The following is a 16,605-nucleotide window of genomic DNA, read 5'->3' as shown; positions in this document are numbered from 1 at the left end:
GTTAAAAAAAATCAATTTCCAACTTTCCAATGTGAAGAAAGGGAGCTTGCTCCAACAAAAAAAAAGCTTAGAGGATTCTATACTCCTTAAACTTTTCTAAAACGGTAGCTCATATACTTTGTTCATAGAAAGCATTCTTTTTTAACTTTTTTCTACGAATCTTTTTTATTTTTTTAGAAAAAAAAATTTTAATATTTTGACGCGCCTTTCACTAATGATATAGTAGGAAAAATATTTAGTTACTTAAATAGATTTTTTTTAAATCTAAAATAAAAATATAATCCTAACCTACCCTAATCATTAATCACATAAAATGAAGATAATTAAAGAGTCTATTAGAGCTCAAAGCCATTGATTTGCATTGGAGAAGTTTTCACATATGATATTGCCCTAAATCTTTGTCATAGTTGTGATTGCTTCAACCAACCCTTAAAACAAAGCAACTCAATGAGAGAACAACTAAAAGAGGTAGCAAGATTTGTGGCTTTTCTCAAGCTTCCTCTCTTGGTATAGACCCAATGAATGAAGCTTAATATGTGATGCAATTTACAAAAGATAAGTGATTCAACTTCATCAAAGATCCTACAAACAAGGAGAAGAGAAATATTTTAATTTTTTTAAAAAAAAAATGAGAAGGCTAGTTTCATGCCATCATGTCCACCTCCTAAGCTCTTTCAATAATTTTACACTAGCAAAACCCCCCCGTAAATCTAGTATAATAGGGAGTTCTATGATATGAGGAAATAGATAGCGCGCCATCGTAAGTTTTCATAGGAATGAGTTTCTAGTTTAACTTTGGATTTTCAAAAACCCGTCTCAAACCCAACCGATGCCTACCCTATTTTCTTTTACTCTTAACAATCAAGGAGGGGGTCAAAACATTATATACTTTGATATATTATATGTTCATATATAATAAGTGAAACAACATATTAACCTAGCCAATGTCTCATAACTATATTTTGGAGCTTTTAAGACCTGCCCTTGAACCAATTAACCTAGGCCCAGTTACTTTATTGGGTCAATAATCAGGCCGGGTTTCATACAAGAAACCATTTCCTATTAAATGCACAACTAGGGCAAACCATGTTTAAAGTGGTCCTCAGCTATCATGTGGTTAAGGCACCAAGTCAATGGTAGGGGCAAGCCCTACCTATCTCTTTATGACCAGGTCCATATAGTCAGGCTTATGGCAATGTAGAATAGTCTTTAATGTGTGGACTTGCTGCTAATGGTAAGTTAATGAGATTATTTTAATGTTACAACTGAGAAGATGTAAACAATCTCTTTTGCAAGCAATTGAAAATCAAAAGAATCATTCCCTCCTCAAACCAATGCTTAAGGGATATGTTCTAAACAATTTCTTCTCTTAAATTTGTCTTGAACAAAACCATCGCATTCCCATATCTCTTAACTCCATTAAGAGCTGCATGGAGGTTTATTTTTACGACTTTAAATCATAAATACACATATTAAAATCATCTTATTGGAACATCTCCTCTTAAAAAGGAAAATCCATGGACTAATGGCTAGAGCAATCAAAACAAGAAATGGAAATAGAAAAATAAATAAAAAGACAACATTAAAAATGTAAAACAATGAAATTGAATTTTTGTGAAAAATGAAAAAAAAAAAAAAAAAACAGAGAATGGATTTCTTGGAAGGTGAAGTTGAGCTTTGTGGAGCAGTGAGGGGCATCTTGCATTTTTACTTTGGGCTAGACTGGGTAGAGCCAGGGGCAAATTTTTACTTCAGCTATCATTGAAGTAGTAGACAGGAAAGTCAACAGGACGGACGTCTGCCGTGTGGCAGCCTTTTTGAGATTTGTGGAGCAGTGAGGGGCATCTTGCATTTTTACTTTGGGCTAGACTGGGTAGAGCCAGGGGCAAATTTTACTTCAGTTATCATTGAAGTAGTAGACAGGAAAGTCAACAGGAAGGACGTCTGCCGTGTGGCAGCCTTTTTGAGATTTGTGGAGCAGTGAGGGGCATCTTGCATTTTTACTTTGGGCTAGACTGGGTAGAGCTAGGGGCAAATTTTACTTCAGTTATCATTGAAGTAGTAGACAGGAAAGTCAACAGGAAGGACGTCTGCCGTGTGGCAGCCTTTTTTTCCTTGTGCTGCCAAGAAACCCAAAAACGGTTACAAAGTCGCAAAGAGCACAAGTCCGGCGAATTCTCTTATTTTATCTTGTATATTCAATAATCCTCCGTTGAAAGGAATCTCAGCGGCTCTTTTGGTTTCCATCTTTTATTTTACTCTCCCGCTCCTGGTGTTGGAGAAGAAGAAGGAGAAAGACCCAAGTTGAGCTTTGCTTTTCCTTCTTTTGTGGCTTTTTATTTGTTGTCTCTCTCTTAGTGTAGAAAGACGACAGCAGACTGATCGGTAAGTTGAATTTTCGAAAACCCAAAATAATCCAATTCGGTCTTCTGTTCTTTGATGGGATATTTCTGCTTGTCTTACATCACTTTTCCTTTTCGTATTGGGTGCCATTGGTACATGAATCGAAGTTTTCTGAGGTGGGTATTGTTAAAATAGCTCCACAGATGTTGGGAATTTAGCTGGCGAATCGACTCGGTCGAGATGTGTATGGATAGGCTCTGCTGTTTTAATGCTGCCTATTCTCAGGTAAACTGGTTTTGCTTTTCTTTCTTGTTTTACTTGTCTGCTTCTTTACCTGTCTCTTTCAGTTGAGGTCGATTAATAGAGACTCAAAGTAAATTCTGTCGTTTTGTCTATGGGATGTAAATTGATGAGTTCGGAGAAGTTCTACATGCTGGTCTTTATAAGTTGTTCCTTTTTTGGTTTAGTTTCCATTTCTAATTTCCTTTGGCTTTAAAAGTGAATTTTGGTGTTTTCAGACATGAGGTTGAGATTTATCTCTATACGACGTCAATGGTTTAAGTTCGACCTCTTCCTTTTGAAAATCTCGAATCCTTTGCTGCTTAATATCGTTTTCCAGTCTTGTTTGACAAATCGAAATTTGTGTCCATTTGGTTCAAGGAGGATCATATCAAGACTGTTAGTGAATTTAATCGCCTACTGATGATAGAAGTCTACTGGATTTCTGCATTCACAGGGTTTTTCATCTTTGTTTTCCTGCTAATGGTTTTCTTTACTCAAAGGGTTTTCATCTCTATTTTCCTGTCAATCTTAGTGTTTGTATTTTTTATGTGTTAAACTTGAAGTGTTGAACATGGGTACAATTTCAATTTGCATTCAATAGCTTGGAGGGAGATTCTAGGTCTCTGATTAGTGGTATATGTTGTTGTTTTTTCTTAAGTTTTTCTATTTATGAGTGGTACAATTTTAAGTTGCATTTGCAGTAGAACAGCTTTATAATTGATATACTTCACATTTGAAGTTTGTCCTTTCTTTAGCTGGTAGGAGTACGTTCATCATGTGGTTCTGGCAAGGGAAGAAACCATCAGGGTTCAATTAAGGTTACTTATGGATTCAGTCTCATCAAAGGGAAGGCTAATCATCCTATGGAAGACTATCATCTCACAAAGTTTGTACAAGTCAATGGACAAGAGCTTGGGTTGTTTGCTATTTTCGATGGCCATTTGGGAGATAGTGTTCCTGCTTACCTACAAAAGCACTTGTTTTCAAATATTCTAAAGGAGGTATGCTGTTGTAGTTTTTAAAGTCTTTGAAATTCTTGGAGAAAAAGACCCACTTGATTGTTGTAGGTGGCATGGTCCACTGTTTGAGATCATAGTTGTTTGAGTGATCTGGTGAATCTCTAGTTATGTGTTTCTACCATAGGTGTAATGTCATTGATAGTGTGACCCTGATCATTCAAACAGTGAAATTCTGGGCAATGGTCCACTCATGATAGGTCCAGGTTGTCAATAATTGTCAGACATATGCCGTTGAAAAAATAATGAGAATAGTTGTCACACAAATAGTATGGATACATGATATGGAGTCTCAAGATGTTTCCTTCATGAGTCTGAAACATTGAGATGAATTCTGTTTGATTGAAAATTGTATGCTTATTTTTGTTAGGAAGAATTTTGGACCCACCCAGATAGATCAATTAAGAAGGCCTATGAAAGGACTGACCAGGCAATTCTCTCTCATAGTCCAGATTTGGGACGAGGTGGATCCACTGCTGTAACTGCCATTCTTATAAATGGCCAGAAGTTATGGATAGCCAATGTGGGAGATTCTAGAGCAGTTCTTTCAAGAGGTGGAGAGGCAAGACAAATGACCACAGATCATGAGCCAAGCACAGAGCGAGGGAGCATTGAAACAAGAGGAGGCTTCGTTTCAAACATGCCAGGTTTCTCACAAAAAACTTGAGAATTTTTTTTTCGGAAAAATGACCTTACAATATCTATTTTATTGCAATACTATAAACCTAGTTTATATAGCTTTCTGATGGATATTCTTCGGTCACATTCACATAGTTGATTACTGAATCTTAAGCTTATTGCTGTGATATAGGCTTTTGGTTTAATGTCCTCATGTTGGTTATCTATCATGAGGTCTTTGGTTTAAGTCTCACCTATGTTTAAGGTTTAGCCTTTGTATAAAGAAATCTTCATTTTTAGAAAGAAAAAAGCTTTATTGTTATCCAACATATGAGGCGGTTTAACTAAAAAGTTAAAAACTCTACAGCTACTGGTTGGTCAGCTCATAGTGGCTTCAGTTTGTGGTCATACTGAATACTATCAGAAGCATGTCTTCCACTTGTACAATTCCCTGTGCCTTAACTAAAGTTCAAACTCTTACCCACTGGTAGTCAGTTCGTAGACACTTCTCTTCATGATTATGCTGCATGCTATCAGGATAATGTCTTCATTTGTGCAACCCCCTGTGCTCCACCTGCATTTTATGGTTCCCAGATTTATTATTCAAAAGGCTGGCATCCGAATGTCAGTCGATGCCTAAATTTGTCATATTTGTTTCCTAGACACTGATGATCGAAATAGGCTAGTACCCATTTTGTGGAGTTACGCTAAAACTAGATCTAAACAGTAAAAGACTGAACCAAACCATTGAGATATGTTCATATATATATATATATATATATATCAATCGTATATGCATATGTCAAGAGGGGGGAGCAAGGGAATGCATGTTTTGCTGAGACCCAACTCCGCTTTTGTAAGGTACTGAGATTCCTTATCAACTGAGTACACTTCAAGCCCCAGCATCCTCGTATGCCTTGTTTAAATGCTTATTTGGGTGCATTGCAGCATCACCAGTTAATGTAAGTGGTTTTTGGCTTGAAGGTTGTTTTCTTTATTGCTAACGTGTCTTTGAAAATGAAAATGTAGTGTTTGTTGTCAAATATTGGAATAGCTTTAGTATTCTTCCTGAGATATGTTTGTTATTTTAGTGATAAGGCTTACTTTTAACTGCATGGAGATGAATATTTAAAGGAGTACAAGGACTGCCAAATTTCTTATCTTATCATATCAGAAGCAAGAAAGGAGAATGTACACAGGTTTAGAAGATACACCTAACTCTTCTCTCTCTGATCAACAAGGCTTGGAACCTATGGCCTTTTGGGAGACCAGAGACCAGTAAATCCCCATATATGACTGACTGGGATGGTTAATTACTTATTATATGTAACTATATATTATATATGGAACTTTAAACTAATTATTATTATTATTATTATTATTATTGGGTCATTGTAGCCTTATCTTGTGTAAATTGGGGTTTTTCTACATCTGTTGTTGGGCCAGACCTCTTCTAGTCTTTCTTACACTTCCATCTATGTCAATTGGTTCTCAGCTGGTATATGTTTGTGCATCAACTGACATTTATAAAACCTTCTCATGAGGTTTTATCGGCTTCCTCAGTAGGAAATAATTATGCATTTGTGAGAAAAGGTGTATGCCATCAGTTATCAGCTTGAAGCTACTCTGTTTGTTCAATCTTAGGATTAGTTGTTGCATACTGACTTGGGAGAGTGACATTTATAAAACCCTTCTCATGGGGTTTTATCAGCACCCTCAGTGGGAAATGATTTATGCATTTGTGCAAAAGTTTTAGACCAGCAATCTTCAGCTTGAAGGCACTCTGCTTGTTCAAGCTTGGGACCCGTTGTTGCATACTGACTTGGGAGAGTCTTTTCTCCTATTGACTAATTACGTTAAACTGTAGGTGAACAGAGAAGTGACTTGTCTACCAATAATAAATGATATTAAAATGTTGAGTTTGCTGAAATAGTAACCATTTACTGCAATACTTAATCAACTAGTTTGAACCTTTTAAGGGTATTCTACATAATTAGCTTTGACAATGAAAGGGATCTGAGTGATAGTGTTGAAGGTGCTTGCTTAGTCATAACTGGAACTTAAAAAGAGTTCAACTTGATATCTAGATGGGGGAAAAAATAAATAACAGAAATTCTTGAAATCTCATAAGGCATTTTCATAGAGCATCTCAAAAATGGTAACTGTACCTTCTGTGTAAAACTGTTTTTACTGGCAGACATCCTCATAGAGACATGGTTGCTGTTGGTACTACAATGTGATAATATACTCGTTTCTGGCAAGAATTTAACTAAACAGCTTGAAACCTCTGAATAAGTAATCGAATTTTAAAGATAAAGTGGGATGCACCTCATGTGGATGTGCAACAACTGATGTACAACTTGCTACAGGCGTTGCATGCATCCCATCAGGGCCACAAGAAGGATTTGATCAATGATGTGCACATGCATAAACTTGTCCTTTCATTCCATTAAATTGAAATTGGTACAATTCAGCTCATATACGTGAATTTGACAGTTGATAGTAGTATGCAGACTTCGAGGGAGCTTCAGACCTGATTCGTATGAAATCCACCAACCAGTGGAACTTTGCATAGAAACTTCTCTGCAGTAATTGCTTTATCCGCTTACATTTTGCTTTCACTTTTATTTCACTGGATTAATAAAATAGCCTCACGTTTTTCCTGGTTGGCCACTTTATTGTTCCATAAGTTGGTGGAGGTAAAGTCGATTGTTGGTTCTCACTTATACCAATTGTTGACAGTTAGTACAACTCAAATTCTCTTTTGTTAGTACGAACTTTCCATTTTTCTGTAATGTGTGGTCTTGGACAACGCTGACAAAGCAATTTGATGTGGAAAGCATATCCAGTGATATTTTCATTTGCACATATACTGTGACATAAACATACTTCAAATGTCTCTGTTCTCATTTATAACCATACCTGCCTTACACTTGTATTCTGTATCCAAATACATTAAAGTAACTCCCTATTTCCGCCACTTTTTCCTAATATAAATGAAAAACAAGATGCTGACTTTAGTTTGACAACTTTATATAGGAGATGTGCCCAGAGTTAATGGTCAGTTAGCTGTTTCTCGTGCATTTGGTGACAAGAGCCTTAAGTCACACTTAAGTTCAGAACCTGACATCGACCAAGCAGATATCAACCATGAGACTGAGCTTCTCATTCTGGCTAGTGATGGTTTGTGGAAGGTCCTCCACTTTTTTACATCTCTTTCTTTCACTGTGGGCTCCATGATTGTTTTGTGTGGGTGACATTTTTTAAATCCTTTCTTGTTTTCTCATGGGTGCTTGGTCCAGGTCATGGATAATCAAGAAGCAGTCAATCTTGCAAGAAAGGTCAAAGACCCATTATCTGCTGCCAAGCAACTGACAGCCGAAGCTTTGAATAGAGACAGTAAAGATGACATATCTTGTGTTGTTGTACGATTTAGGATATGAGGGCCTAGTAGAGATGTTTCTTTATACTGGAAATTCTTACATAGCTTGCAGCTATTCATAAAATCCGGGTGAGCCGGCATGAACCATGAAAATTCTAAGAAGAGGTCAGATCTCCGTCACCTCTCTTCCCTGTAAAGTTTGTTTGTCTCTTTTTAGTTTATAAGGTTTTGTTATTGTTTGATTTCATCAATATGTTGGGATTAATGAACTGTATACACAGTTTTAATTTTATTTGCACGAAGACCAAAGCCATCTCTATCTTATTGAATGAAGTATGTTTCTCATTGACCTCTAATTGAGCTAATGCTGGAAAAAGCCTGATAACTCTGGTGTGCTTAGTTTGGCTCTAGCACAGCATTAACAGGGCTTGTCAGGGTATTTATATTAACAGGGCTTCTCGTGTGGTTCCAGTGAGCCCAAGGATAGAGGTGAATTCATTCATGGTCGATAGGACCAACACCACTTACAGGTGGTGGCTTACCCCACCACTTAGAACAATCATATTTGCTTGAGCTTACACATATTCGTTTATGAACACTATGCCCCCAGCTCACCCTAGCTAGCCTCCAGTATGTCGCTTCTAACTCTTTCACTGATATAGTATACATGTTTGAGTAAGATCAAGCATAACCTGCTGAAATTGAGGTTCGAGATACCTTCAAGCACCTGAATTTTGATGATAACAAACTCAACCATTTAGCATCGATCTATGAGTGAACTTTTGCAGAAAATAAATCAACATTTTTAGAAAAGGAATCAAATTCATACATGAGTTTGAAACTTCCAACATGGAGAAAGAAAGAAAAAAAAAAAAAAAAACTCCAATTAGATTGAGTTTTAAATTAAAAAAAGAGTTGAACCGTCGATAGGAGTCAAACCCATCACTGAAAAGAATAACAAAGTCTAGGTATAGGAGTCAAACCATTAAGGCAAGTAGAAAGGAAAAAAAGGAGTCAACCCTTGTAGGGTGTAGAAGTAAGAGGAGTTCAACTCATGCACAGGGTTGAAACCCATGTTGAAGGAATTCAAGTTATGAAGGCCAAGCCTTGATCCGGATATTATTGGTCTTCAAAATTTATAAGCTACCTACTAACATGTTCAAGAGCAAAAATAGGATCTATTGATTCTTCTTTCATAATTTATGATTCTTGTTTTCACTTGTTTTTGCTAAATACCAAAATAACTTTATCCATTCATAACGACTAATTTTTTAACATTGAGAATCATGCTATATATGGCAAACTTGTTCCAAACTTTAAGATGCCTACATGAATTTCAAAACTCTTAAGTGCTCCCACTGTGATTTGCAAGTTCGAGTCCCCTTAAAAGCTCAAGAAGAAATGTTTTTGACAAAGGTAGCAGTAAAAACTAAGTATTTTAGTGCCTTGATTTTAATATCTGATTAGAATACTTGGTTTCTGATTGGTGGAAGTTTGCTTGTTGAGTTTCACATCATAATAGGCCTTAATTTTTGGTTTGATTGTTTGATTTAAAATCCTTTTTTCACATTACCAACTTAGAAAAAGTTTTCGAATATCTTTGGTTGTAAGATCTAATCCATTAGAGCTTGTGAATTGCTAGTAAATTCACCTTAGGATTGAGTGTAGTCTTGTTTTTGAGTTTGATTTGAATATCTGCCTATCAAGAGGTTCAATTGTGCTTTAGTTAATTAAACAAGTATACATGACATTTGTAAACTGATCGAGTTATCGAAAACCCCTTAATTGGGTCTAGGTGTATGTACCTAGTAGTTGTTGACCGTTAAGGAAATATAGGACAAACTTGAAGTATCTGGGCCTAAACCACAAAGCATGGAACTTGCTCTTATGTTCTCTAAGTGCTACTATGCATTCTAGAGTTATTGGTGCATCTAACGTTAAGGAAATATGGGACAAACTTGAAGTGACCCATGAGAGTACCTCTCAAGTAAAGAAAACCAAAGTGAACATTCTCATAAATGAATATCTAAACTTTAAAACAAAGCCTAGTGATTCAATTGAGAATATATATGAGTGAAAATTTAATGGAATCTTAAGCAAACTAGCAATAAATACTTAGTTTATGGCATAAATATTTTAATTATTTTTAATTTTTAAATATTAATTCATAATTTAATTATTAGTAGTTCACATAATAATAATAATAATTTATTAAATTATGTAATTAATGACTTAGTTAATAACATATTTACATTAATCCATTAATTAATATCTTTAATTATTTAATTCATCATTAATAAGTCAATTATATGGTTAATTATTAATTATTAATTATTTATTTTCTTACACAAAGATCATTCATGACTAATTTGTATCTAAATCATAATTCAATCACAATTACACTAAACAAAAGATAATCAAATCATATTTAAAGTAATATTTCTTTAAATCAATAATGACAATACATTAATTAACCAACAATGACAAATTGGGTTGCACCATTAATTTCTATTGCTATCATAAAAAAATACATTTCACATTAATTTAAAAAAACACAAATTAACAACAAATACCCCTTGTACCCAAACTCTCCACCTCTCTTCCCCTTCATTACAAAGAAGATGGTGCCAAAGAAAGAGGAAAGAAATGAAGAGGGTGAAAGGCTAAGATGCGCATGGACGGTAGATTCAAGAATGACTTACAAAGTCAAAACTCTGAGATTTCGTTTTTTCAAGGGTATTAGTGGAAAGACAAAAAGTATAGCGCTTAGGGCTTTCGCTCTGAGTTTCTTCTATAAATACTCTTGTCCGTCTTGGGCTTATGCACGATTGTGAGGCAATTGTTCCTCGTTAGGGCTATATAGCCGCGATGATTCTATCTTCACCATGATCATGTTCTCTTCTATGTTTTCTTTCTCTTTCTTCTCCAAATGAATTTGCTTCTGAAATAGAGAGTTTTTTCAGCTATTTTGGATCTCTCACAGATCCTGTTCTGAAGTGGTTGAACTTAAACGAGCCTTCTCTTTGTTGTTTTTTGGTCTTCAACTTTCAGTTTGCACTTCTGTGCTGGTGTTACTAGTAGGTTATGTTTGCACTTGTTCATAACCTTTCAAAATGCCATTTTTAGTTTCCTGATCCTTTGAGAATATACTTGTGGTAGTTACATAGAAAAGGTTGGGGATCTCGTTTTAAACCTTTTCCTCTTAAAGACTCTTTTAATGCGTTTAGTGTATTTGTCAGTTATCAATCAGATTGTACTCTTTAAAGTTTGTCATTCAGTTTGACAACTGATTACATTCGGTGCAATTTTCAACAAATTGATGCAGATTGCACAGAAGCAATTTCACTTGATAAGTAGGTAGAAACTGGATGCATATGCTTCTACCATTTGCATACAATTTTGTGCCATGAAATTACTTCCAACTGTCTGTATTGCATGTGGTCTTTGAAAGTTTAGTTTTTTTCGAAAAATGGAAAGGGAAAATTTGTATCTTAGGATGTTATGTTGGTATTCGTAGTCTCTCAAGCTATTGAAATTACAAAAAAAGGATGTTTCTGAAACATATTTGGATTAGGGTTAGGTAGTCCAAGAAATATACTTTCTTGTGAAGTGTACTATTTTTTATCTGTCTTGATGTGAGATGTTGGATTACTATTTTTTTATTCTGTTATCCTCTACCTCTCTTTTATCTTCTCGTACTCTCTTCCCCAAAACAAATCTGCTGTTGTCAAATTGTGATTATATTGGTCAGTATTTTGCCTCTCCTTTCAGCTGTAAGATCAGGATGCTCTCTTGCATCTATTCTTAGTGGCTTTGTTCTGGAGGCATAAACTTACCCAGAGATTTGGGGCTTTGTATCCTGGAGTAGCTACTGTTGTTCTCTGGACTCCTCACTCTGGTACATTCAGAAACTTTAGTTACTTACGATACATTTTTTCTACTGAGCTGTTCTGTTCTTGGGTATTGTCGAATACTGTTTTGAGATAGAGCTAAGTATTATTACACTATTAAGTAATTTAATATATTAAATAAAATATTATATTAATTAATGATTATAGTTTGTTATACAGTATAATAATTACATGTGACAATTAACAAGTCTTCAGAAAATAATTTACTTGTCATTGCTTATAGAGGATATCCCCTCTTCAAAGGCACCAGTCTGATTAGATATCTGCTATTCTGAGAACACGAAATTTTTATTGCTTTTCCAGGTACTCAGATGGTCTTGCCATTGGAACAGAACAAGAGTTTTTATAGAATAAACAATTACAATCCCATGGTATATGATATTTGAAGTCTTACTGTTTTAATGCGATCAGTCCAAACCAGCAGCTGCTCCAACTGAAATAACTTGATGTGAAGTGGCACCAACCAGCCCCTCTGCAAAACCAAAGCACCTTGCTAAACAAAGCATACTCGTAAGCGCCAATCTCGGTTTTAGCAATCTACATCCCCTGCCACATTGGAATTGGCAACAGTGCTCTCTTAATTTGGGAGTGTATGGAACAAGAAATATGAAACGTACCAAGGTCATCTAAAATTGCGCCGACGTGGTAGATCGGATCTCGGACAGTCGAGATCGTGCAGCATCGATGGAGGAATCGGCTCTTGTTTTTATAGTTTGAGTCAGAATCTCAGCTTGCCGGAAAGCGTATTCGATCCATGGCTTCTCCCTCGAATTAGATGATAATTTGAAACTAAAAAAATATTTAGAAGTAAAAAGAATGAAGAAATTAAATAATTAAAATAAAGACTATAAATTTAGAAGGAAGAATCTTAATTTTCAAGATTTTATGCATTTAGTTCACGGAGAAAAAGGAAAAAAGTTGAGAGAACCGGGTTATGAAATTGATTTTTCAATACCCTACCCCTGTTCTATTTATAGATTTATAAAATTATTATAACCTTGGAATTTTAATATAATTTTAACCTTTTATTTACTATCTGCAATCAATGTGGGCTTTTTGGGTTAATGGACTTTCTCTTTCATCTATAGGCTTTGAGTCCGCAATTTCTCTGATTCATGGGTCTTTCAAAGTTTACTGGGCTTGGGTTAATATATATGGGCTTATGAACTTTCTCTTTTATCTACAGGCTTTGAGTCCGTCTGCAATCTTTTTAGTTCTGCTTTGGTCTGATGGGTGTGGGTTAATGTATATGGGTTTATGGATTTTTTTTTTTTATCTAGTCCGTCTGCAACCACTCTGATTCATGGATATTCTTTGATCTGATGGCTTTGGGCCATTTTTTAATACACTGCCGTGTATTTGTGTCTCGGTAGAGACAGCTCGGGGCGATTGGCTTCATCGTCATCCCGCATAAACTGTAGTAGAATTTTTTTTTGGGAATTTTACCAAAATACCGATTAAAAATAACTTATTTATAATAATAACAAAGATCATAAAATATTTACAAAACTACCGAACTTTGACTGGTCCACTGTATATGTGGACAGTCAAAGGTGACACGTAAGCTTTGACTGCTTACGTGTTGCTTCATCATCATAGCGATGCTGTAGATGAACACATAGGCTGCCCCGTCATTAATTTTGACACGTCATTTGCCACGTAATTTACCACATCAATATAAATTATTTTTTGTTTTTCACTATCATTTGGCCATGTAAGCACCTGCCACGTCAGCCCTCACTTATGTTTTTAATTCTAATCTCTTCCACGATTTTCTCCTCTCCGCTCGTCGCTCCCTTGCCGCTTGCCTCTTCTGCTGCCGCTCGCCTCCCCTGCTACCGCCGCCACTCGGCCTCGCCCCTGCCGTCGCTGCTCTGCCTCGGCCTCGCCCCTGCCGCCGCTCACCTCGCTTGCTGCCGCCGCTCGCCTCCTGCAGCTGCTCTTCCTCTGCCTCGCCTCCTGCCGCTGCTCTTCCTCTGCCTTGCCCCTGCCTCTGCCTCGGCCTCGCCCCTGCCGCCGCTCGCCTCCCCGTCTCAGCCTTTTATCTCTCCTCTATTCATCCTCTCGCCGCCAACGTTCTTCCTCTCTGTTCCCCTCCTCTCGCCGCCCATTCCCTCAAAAATCAGGGGGGTGATTTTTTAGGATTTTTGTTAATTGAATCGAATTATTGTATTTAATTATAATATTCATTTGAATTTAGATGTTTAATTACTGTATTGATTTTTTTGTGATTTACTGTTTAATTTCTGATTTTATGTTAATGAAAATTTTGCTAAATTAAAATTATTGTAAAATTTTGTAAGATTTTTAAATAAATAATATATTTTTTTAATAATTTATTATTTTATAAATAAAGTAATAAAAAGTATACAAATAAAATATATTTTTAAACACTAAAACAACTTTTTTTATATATTTTTTAATTTATAAATATTTTAAATGGATAATATATGGTTAAGACTTAAGAGTAAATTTTTTTCTATTTATAAATATTTTAAATAGATAATATATGGGTAAGACTTAAAAAAAATTATTTATAAATATTTTAAATCCATAGTAAATGGGTAAGAGTTAGATTATTTTTATTTATAAATATTTTAAATTTCTAAATATTATTATTTTGTAAATAAGGTGATAAAAATATACAAATAAATTATATTTTTAAACTCTAAAATAGTTTTTTTGTATATTTTTTTAAATTTTTAAATATTTTAAATCGATAATATATGGGTAAGACTTAAGAGTAAGATTTTTTAAATTTATAAATATTTTAAATTCATAATAAATGGGTAAGAGTTAGATTTTTTCTATTTATAAATATTTAAAATTTTTAAATATTATTATTTCGTAAATAAGGTGATAAAAATATACAAATAAATTGTATTTTTAAACTCTAAAATAATGTTTTTGTATTTTTTTAATTTATAAATATTTTAAATCTAATTAATTTACTTATTTTATTTTATTTTTTAAAATATGAAGAAATAAAAAGTGTAACGATACTTTTTTTAATTAATTAATATTTTAATTGTTATTAAATGGTGTTAAATAAGTAAGAGTTAATTTTTTATTTTTTATTTTAATTTTTTTAAATAATTTTTTATTTTAGATATAAGGTAATAAAAACTGTATTTGATTTTTTAATTTTTTTAAAATTTATTCAAAATTTTATCATGTAATGATATGGCAGATGACGTGTCAAAATTAATGACGTGGCAGCCTATGTGTTCATCTACAGCATCACTCCGATGATGAGCGACACGTAAGCAGTCAAAGGTTACGTGTCACCTTTGATTGTCCACATATACAGTGGACTAGTCGAAGTTCGGTAGTTTTGTAAATATTTTGTGGTCTTCGTTATTATTGTAAATAAGTTATTTTTAATTGGTATTTTGGTAAAATTCCCTTGTTTTTTTTCTCTCGGGCAGAGTCGTTTATCTGGCGACGATGGGTCGTCTTCCCCCGCGGCCGAACAGAGAACGAAGAAAAACCTTCTCTTCAGGAGGAAACTTTCCGACGAAAGAAATCTTTTGTTTTTTTTTTTTCCCGGCACCGACGGATTCTCGGTGGAAACTGTCCAAAGACGCACTGCACCGAAGGACTTTAAGGTGCCACGGGCCATCCTCTGGGGATTCGAAGACATTCGGTACGATGTCCCACTCTTGAATTGAACTGTGCCGCCCAGATAATCCCTCAGGCGGCTCCATTGCATTGTCGGGGGTCGTTGTAACGAGAGTGGCTGTTGCGGCTTCTTCTTCTTCGTCTTCGTTTCTGCTGCCGGTGTCGAACCCGAAGGAGCGGCTTGTGCTTCCTTTTAGAATACAGCAGAGGCCGAAAGGGTTCGGTTTTAGGCTCGTCAGAGGCGCCTTTCCTGGAGTAGCGGGGTCCGGAATCATATCCACGGTCTCGGCCACCACCGCTACCACCACCACCTCCATAGCGGTTATAGTCTCCACCTTCACTATAACGCGGTCCGCTGCTCATGGAGTGCTGCAAATGCTTCTCCATGGATTTAGCTCACGGATAAGAAAATCATCAGGAGAGCATCGGAGACAGTTATGGAATTGATTATTCGTTAGCCTCCTCCTTAAATTTAACATAGGGTTTAAAATTTTTACTTTATAACTTTAATATAATTATATTAATGCTATGAGATGACTTTTTATTTATCATCTTGCTATCAATGTATGTCGGCCTATGGGTTTTCTCCTTAATTTATGGGCCTTGAATCCGTCTTCAATCTCTCTTGGATCCATGGATCTTCCTTGGTTTGATGGGTATGAACTTATCTTCTAATACACTCCAATATGTGAGTCTCCATCAGTGGTGTGAGCTATGGCTGTCTTCCAACAAAGAAAATTGGAAAAACAAACTAATAAGCAAAGTACAAAAAAAAAAAAAAAAGAGTTAAATTAAGAAATTAATATGCTAAAATGCAAAGAACAAAAAATTCTAAAAAGTGTATTTAGGTCACAACTAAAAATAAGAAAAATATATAACGAGTTAAAAGATAAAATAATCTTACTTTTGTTATAGAAAAATAAATCAGAAAAGTGAAAAGAAAATACAAAACAAAAAAGATACGTAACTATAAACAAATGATACTATAAAAATTTGATGTAATATCTTTTTTATTGATTAATTATAAATTTATTTATTTATTTATTTCAAATATGTTTTTTATTTTTTATTGCTTCAGGTTGATTTTATTTTTTAAAATTTATTATGTATTATTTATTTTTGTTTATAAATACAAGTTGGGGTTGACCGATTTGATTTCTTCCGATTTTCCTTAAGCGTGACTTGGACAATTTAGATTTGATTACGATCAAAAGTTTTCGAGTACGTTTCTCTGAACTAGCATTGTCGGGTTGCTTGAATCGAGAAACGGACTCGGCTGACCTTACCCTAAGACCCGATCCACTTCCTAAGAAAAACGAGTCAACCCAGCCGAGTTGCGGGTTGGAAAACGGAGGTTAGGGTTGCAGACTCCGCATACGTATACTGCACGTCTGCCACCGAACTTCCCAATGCATCGTATATGGAATATGAT

The 16,605-nt window shown here is 35.1% G+C and overlaps 1 protein-coding gene across 4 annotated transcripts; it reads left to right on the top strand.

Annotated features, from left to right (window-relative positions):
- The first annotated feature begins 2,138 nt into the window (after positions 1–2,138).
- Positions 2,139–7,943, top strand: LOC137941136 (probable protein phosphatase 2C 9). Of its 4 annotated transcripts, none has more exons than XM_068786413.1 (6): positions 2,139–2,385; positions 2,539–2,628; positions 3,381–3,626; positions 4,012–4,288; positions 7,299–7,453; positions 7,562–7,943. In XM_068786413.1, exons 2-6 carry the CDS (start codon positions 2,584–2,586, stop codon positions 7,700–7,702), a joined length of 864 nt encoding a protein of 287 aa, XP_068642514.1. In that variant the 5' UTR covers positions 2,139–2,385; positions 2,539–2,583; the 3' UTR covers positions 7,703–7,943. The 4 variants fall into 4 exon arrangements, with proteins under 4 accessions (XP_068642514.1, XP_068642515.1, XP_068642516.1 ...); XM_068786414.1 differs by having other exon boundaries at positions 2,511–2,628; XM_068786415.1 differs by lacking the exons at positions 7,299–7,453; positions 7,562–7,943 and adding an exon at positions 5,121–5,630.
- The last annotated feature ends 8,662 nt before the right edge of the window (positions 7,944–16,605 follow it).

The sequence above is a fragment of the Aristolochia californica genome, unplaced genomic scaffold, assembly GCF_029961685.1.
Source record: "Aristolochia californica isolate CCGP_79_NKW_82.1479 unplaced genomic scaffold, dmAriCali1.0.hap1 SCAF_9, whole genome shotgun sequence".
In the NCBI taxonomy this organism is placed as follows: Eukaryota; Viridiplantae; Streptophyta; class Magnoliopsida; order Piperales; family Aristolochiaceae; genus Aristolochia; species Aristolochia californica.
This window is presented reverse-complemented; position numbering and strand designations above follow the sequence as displayed.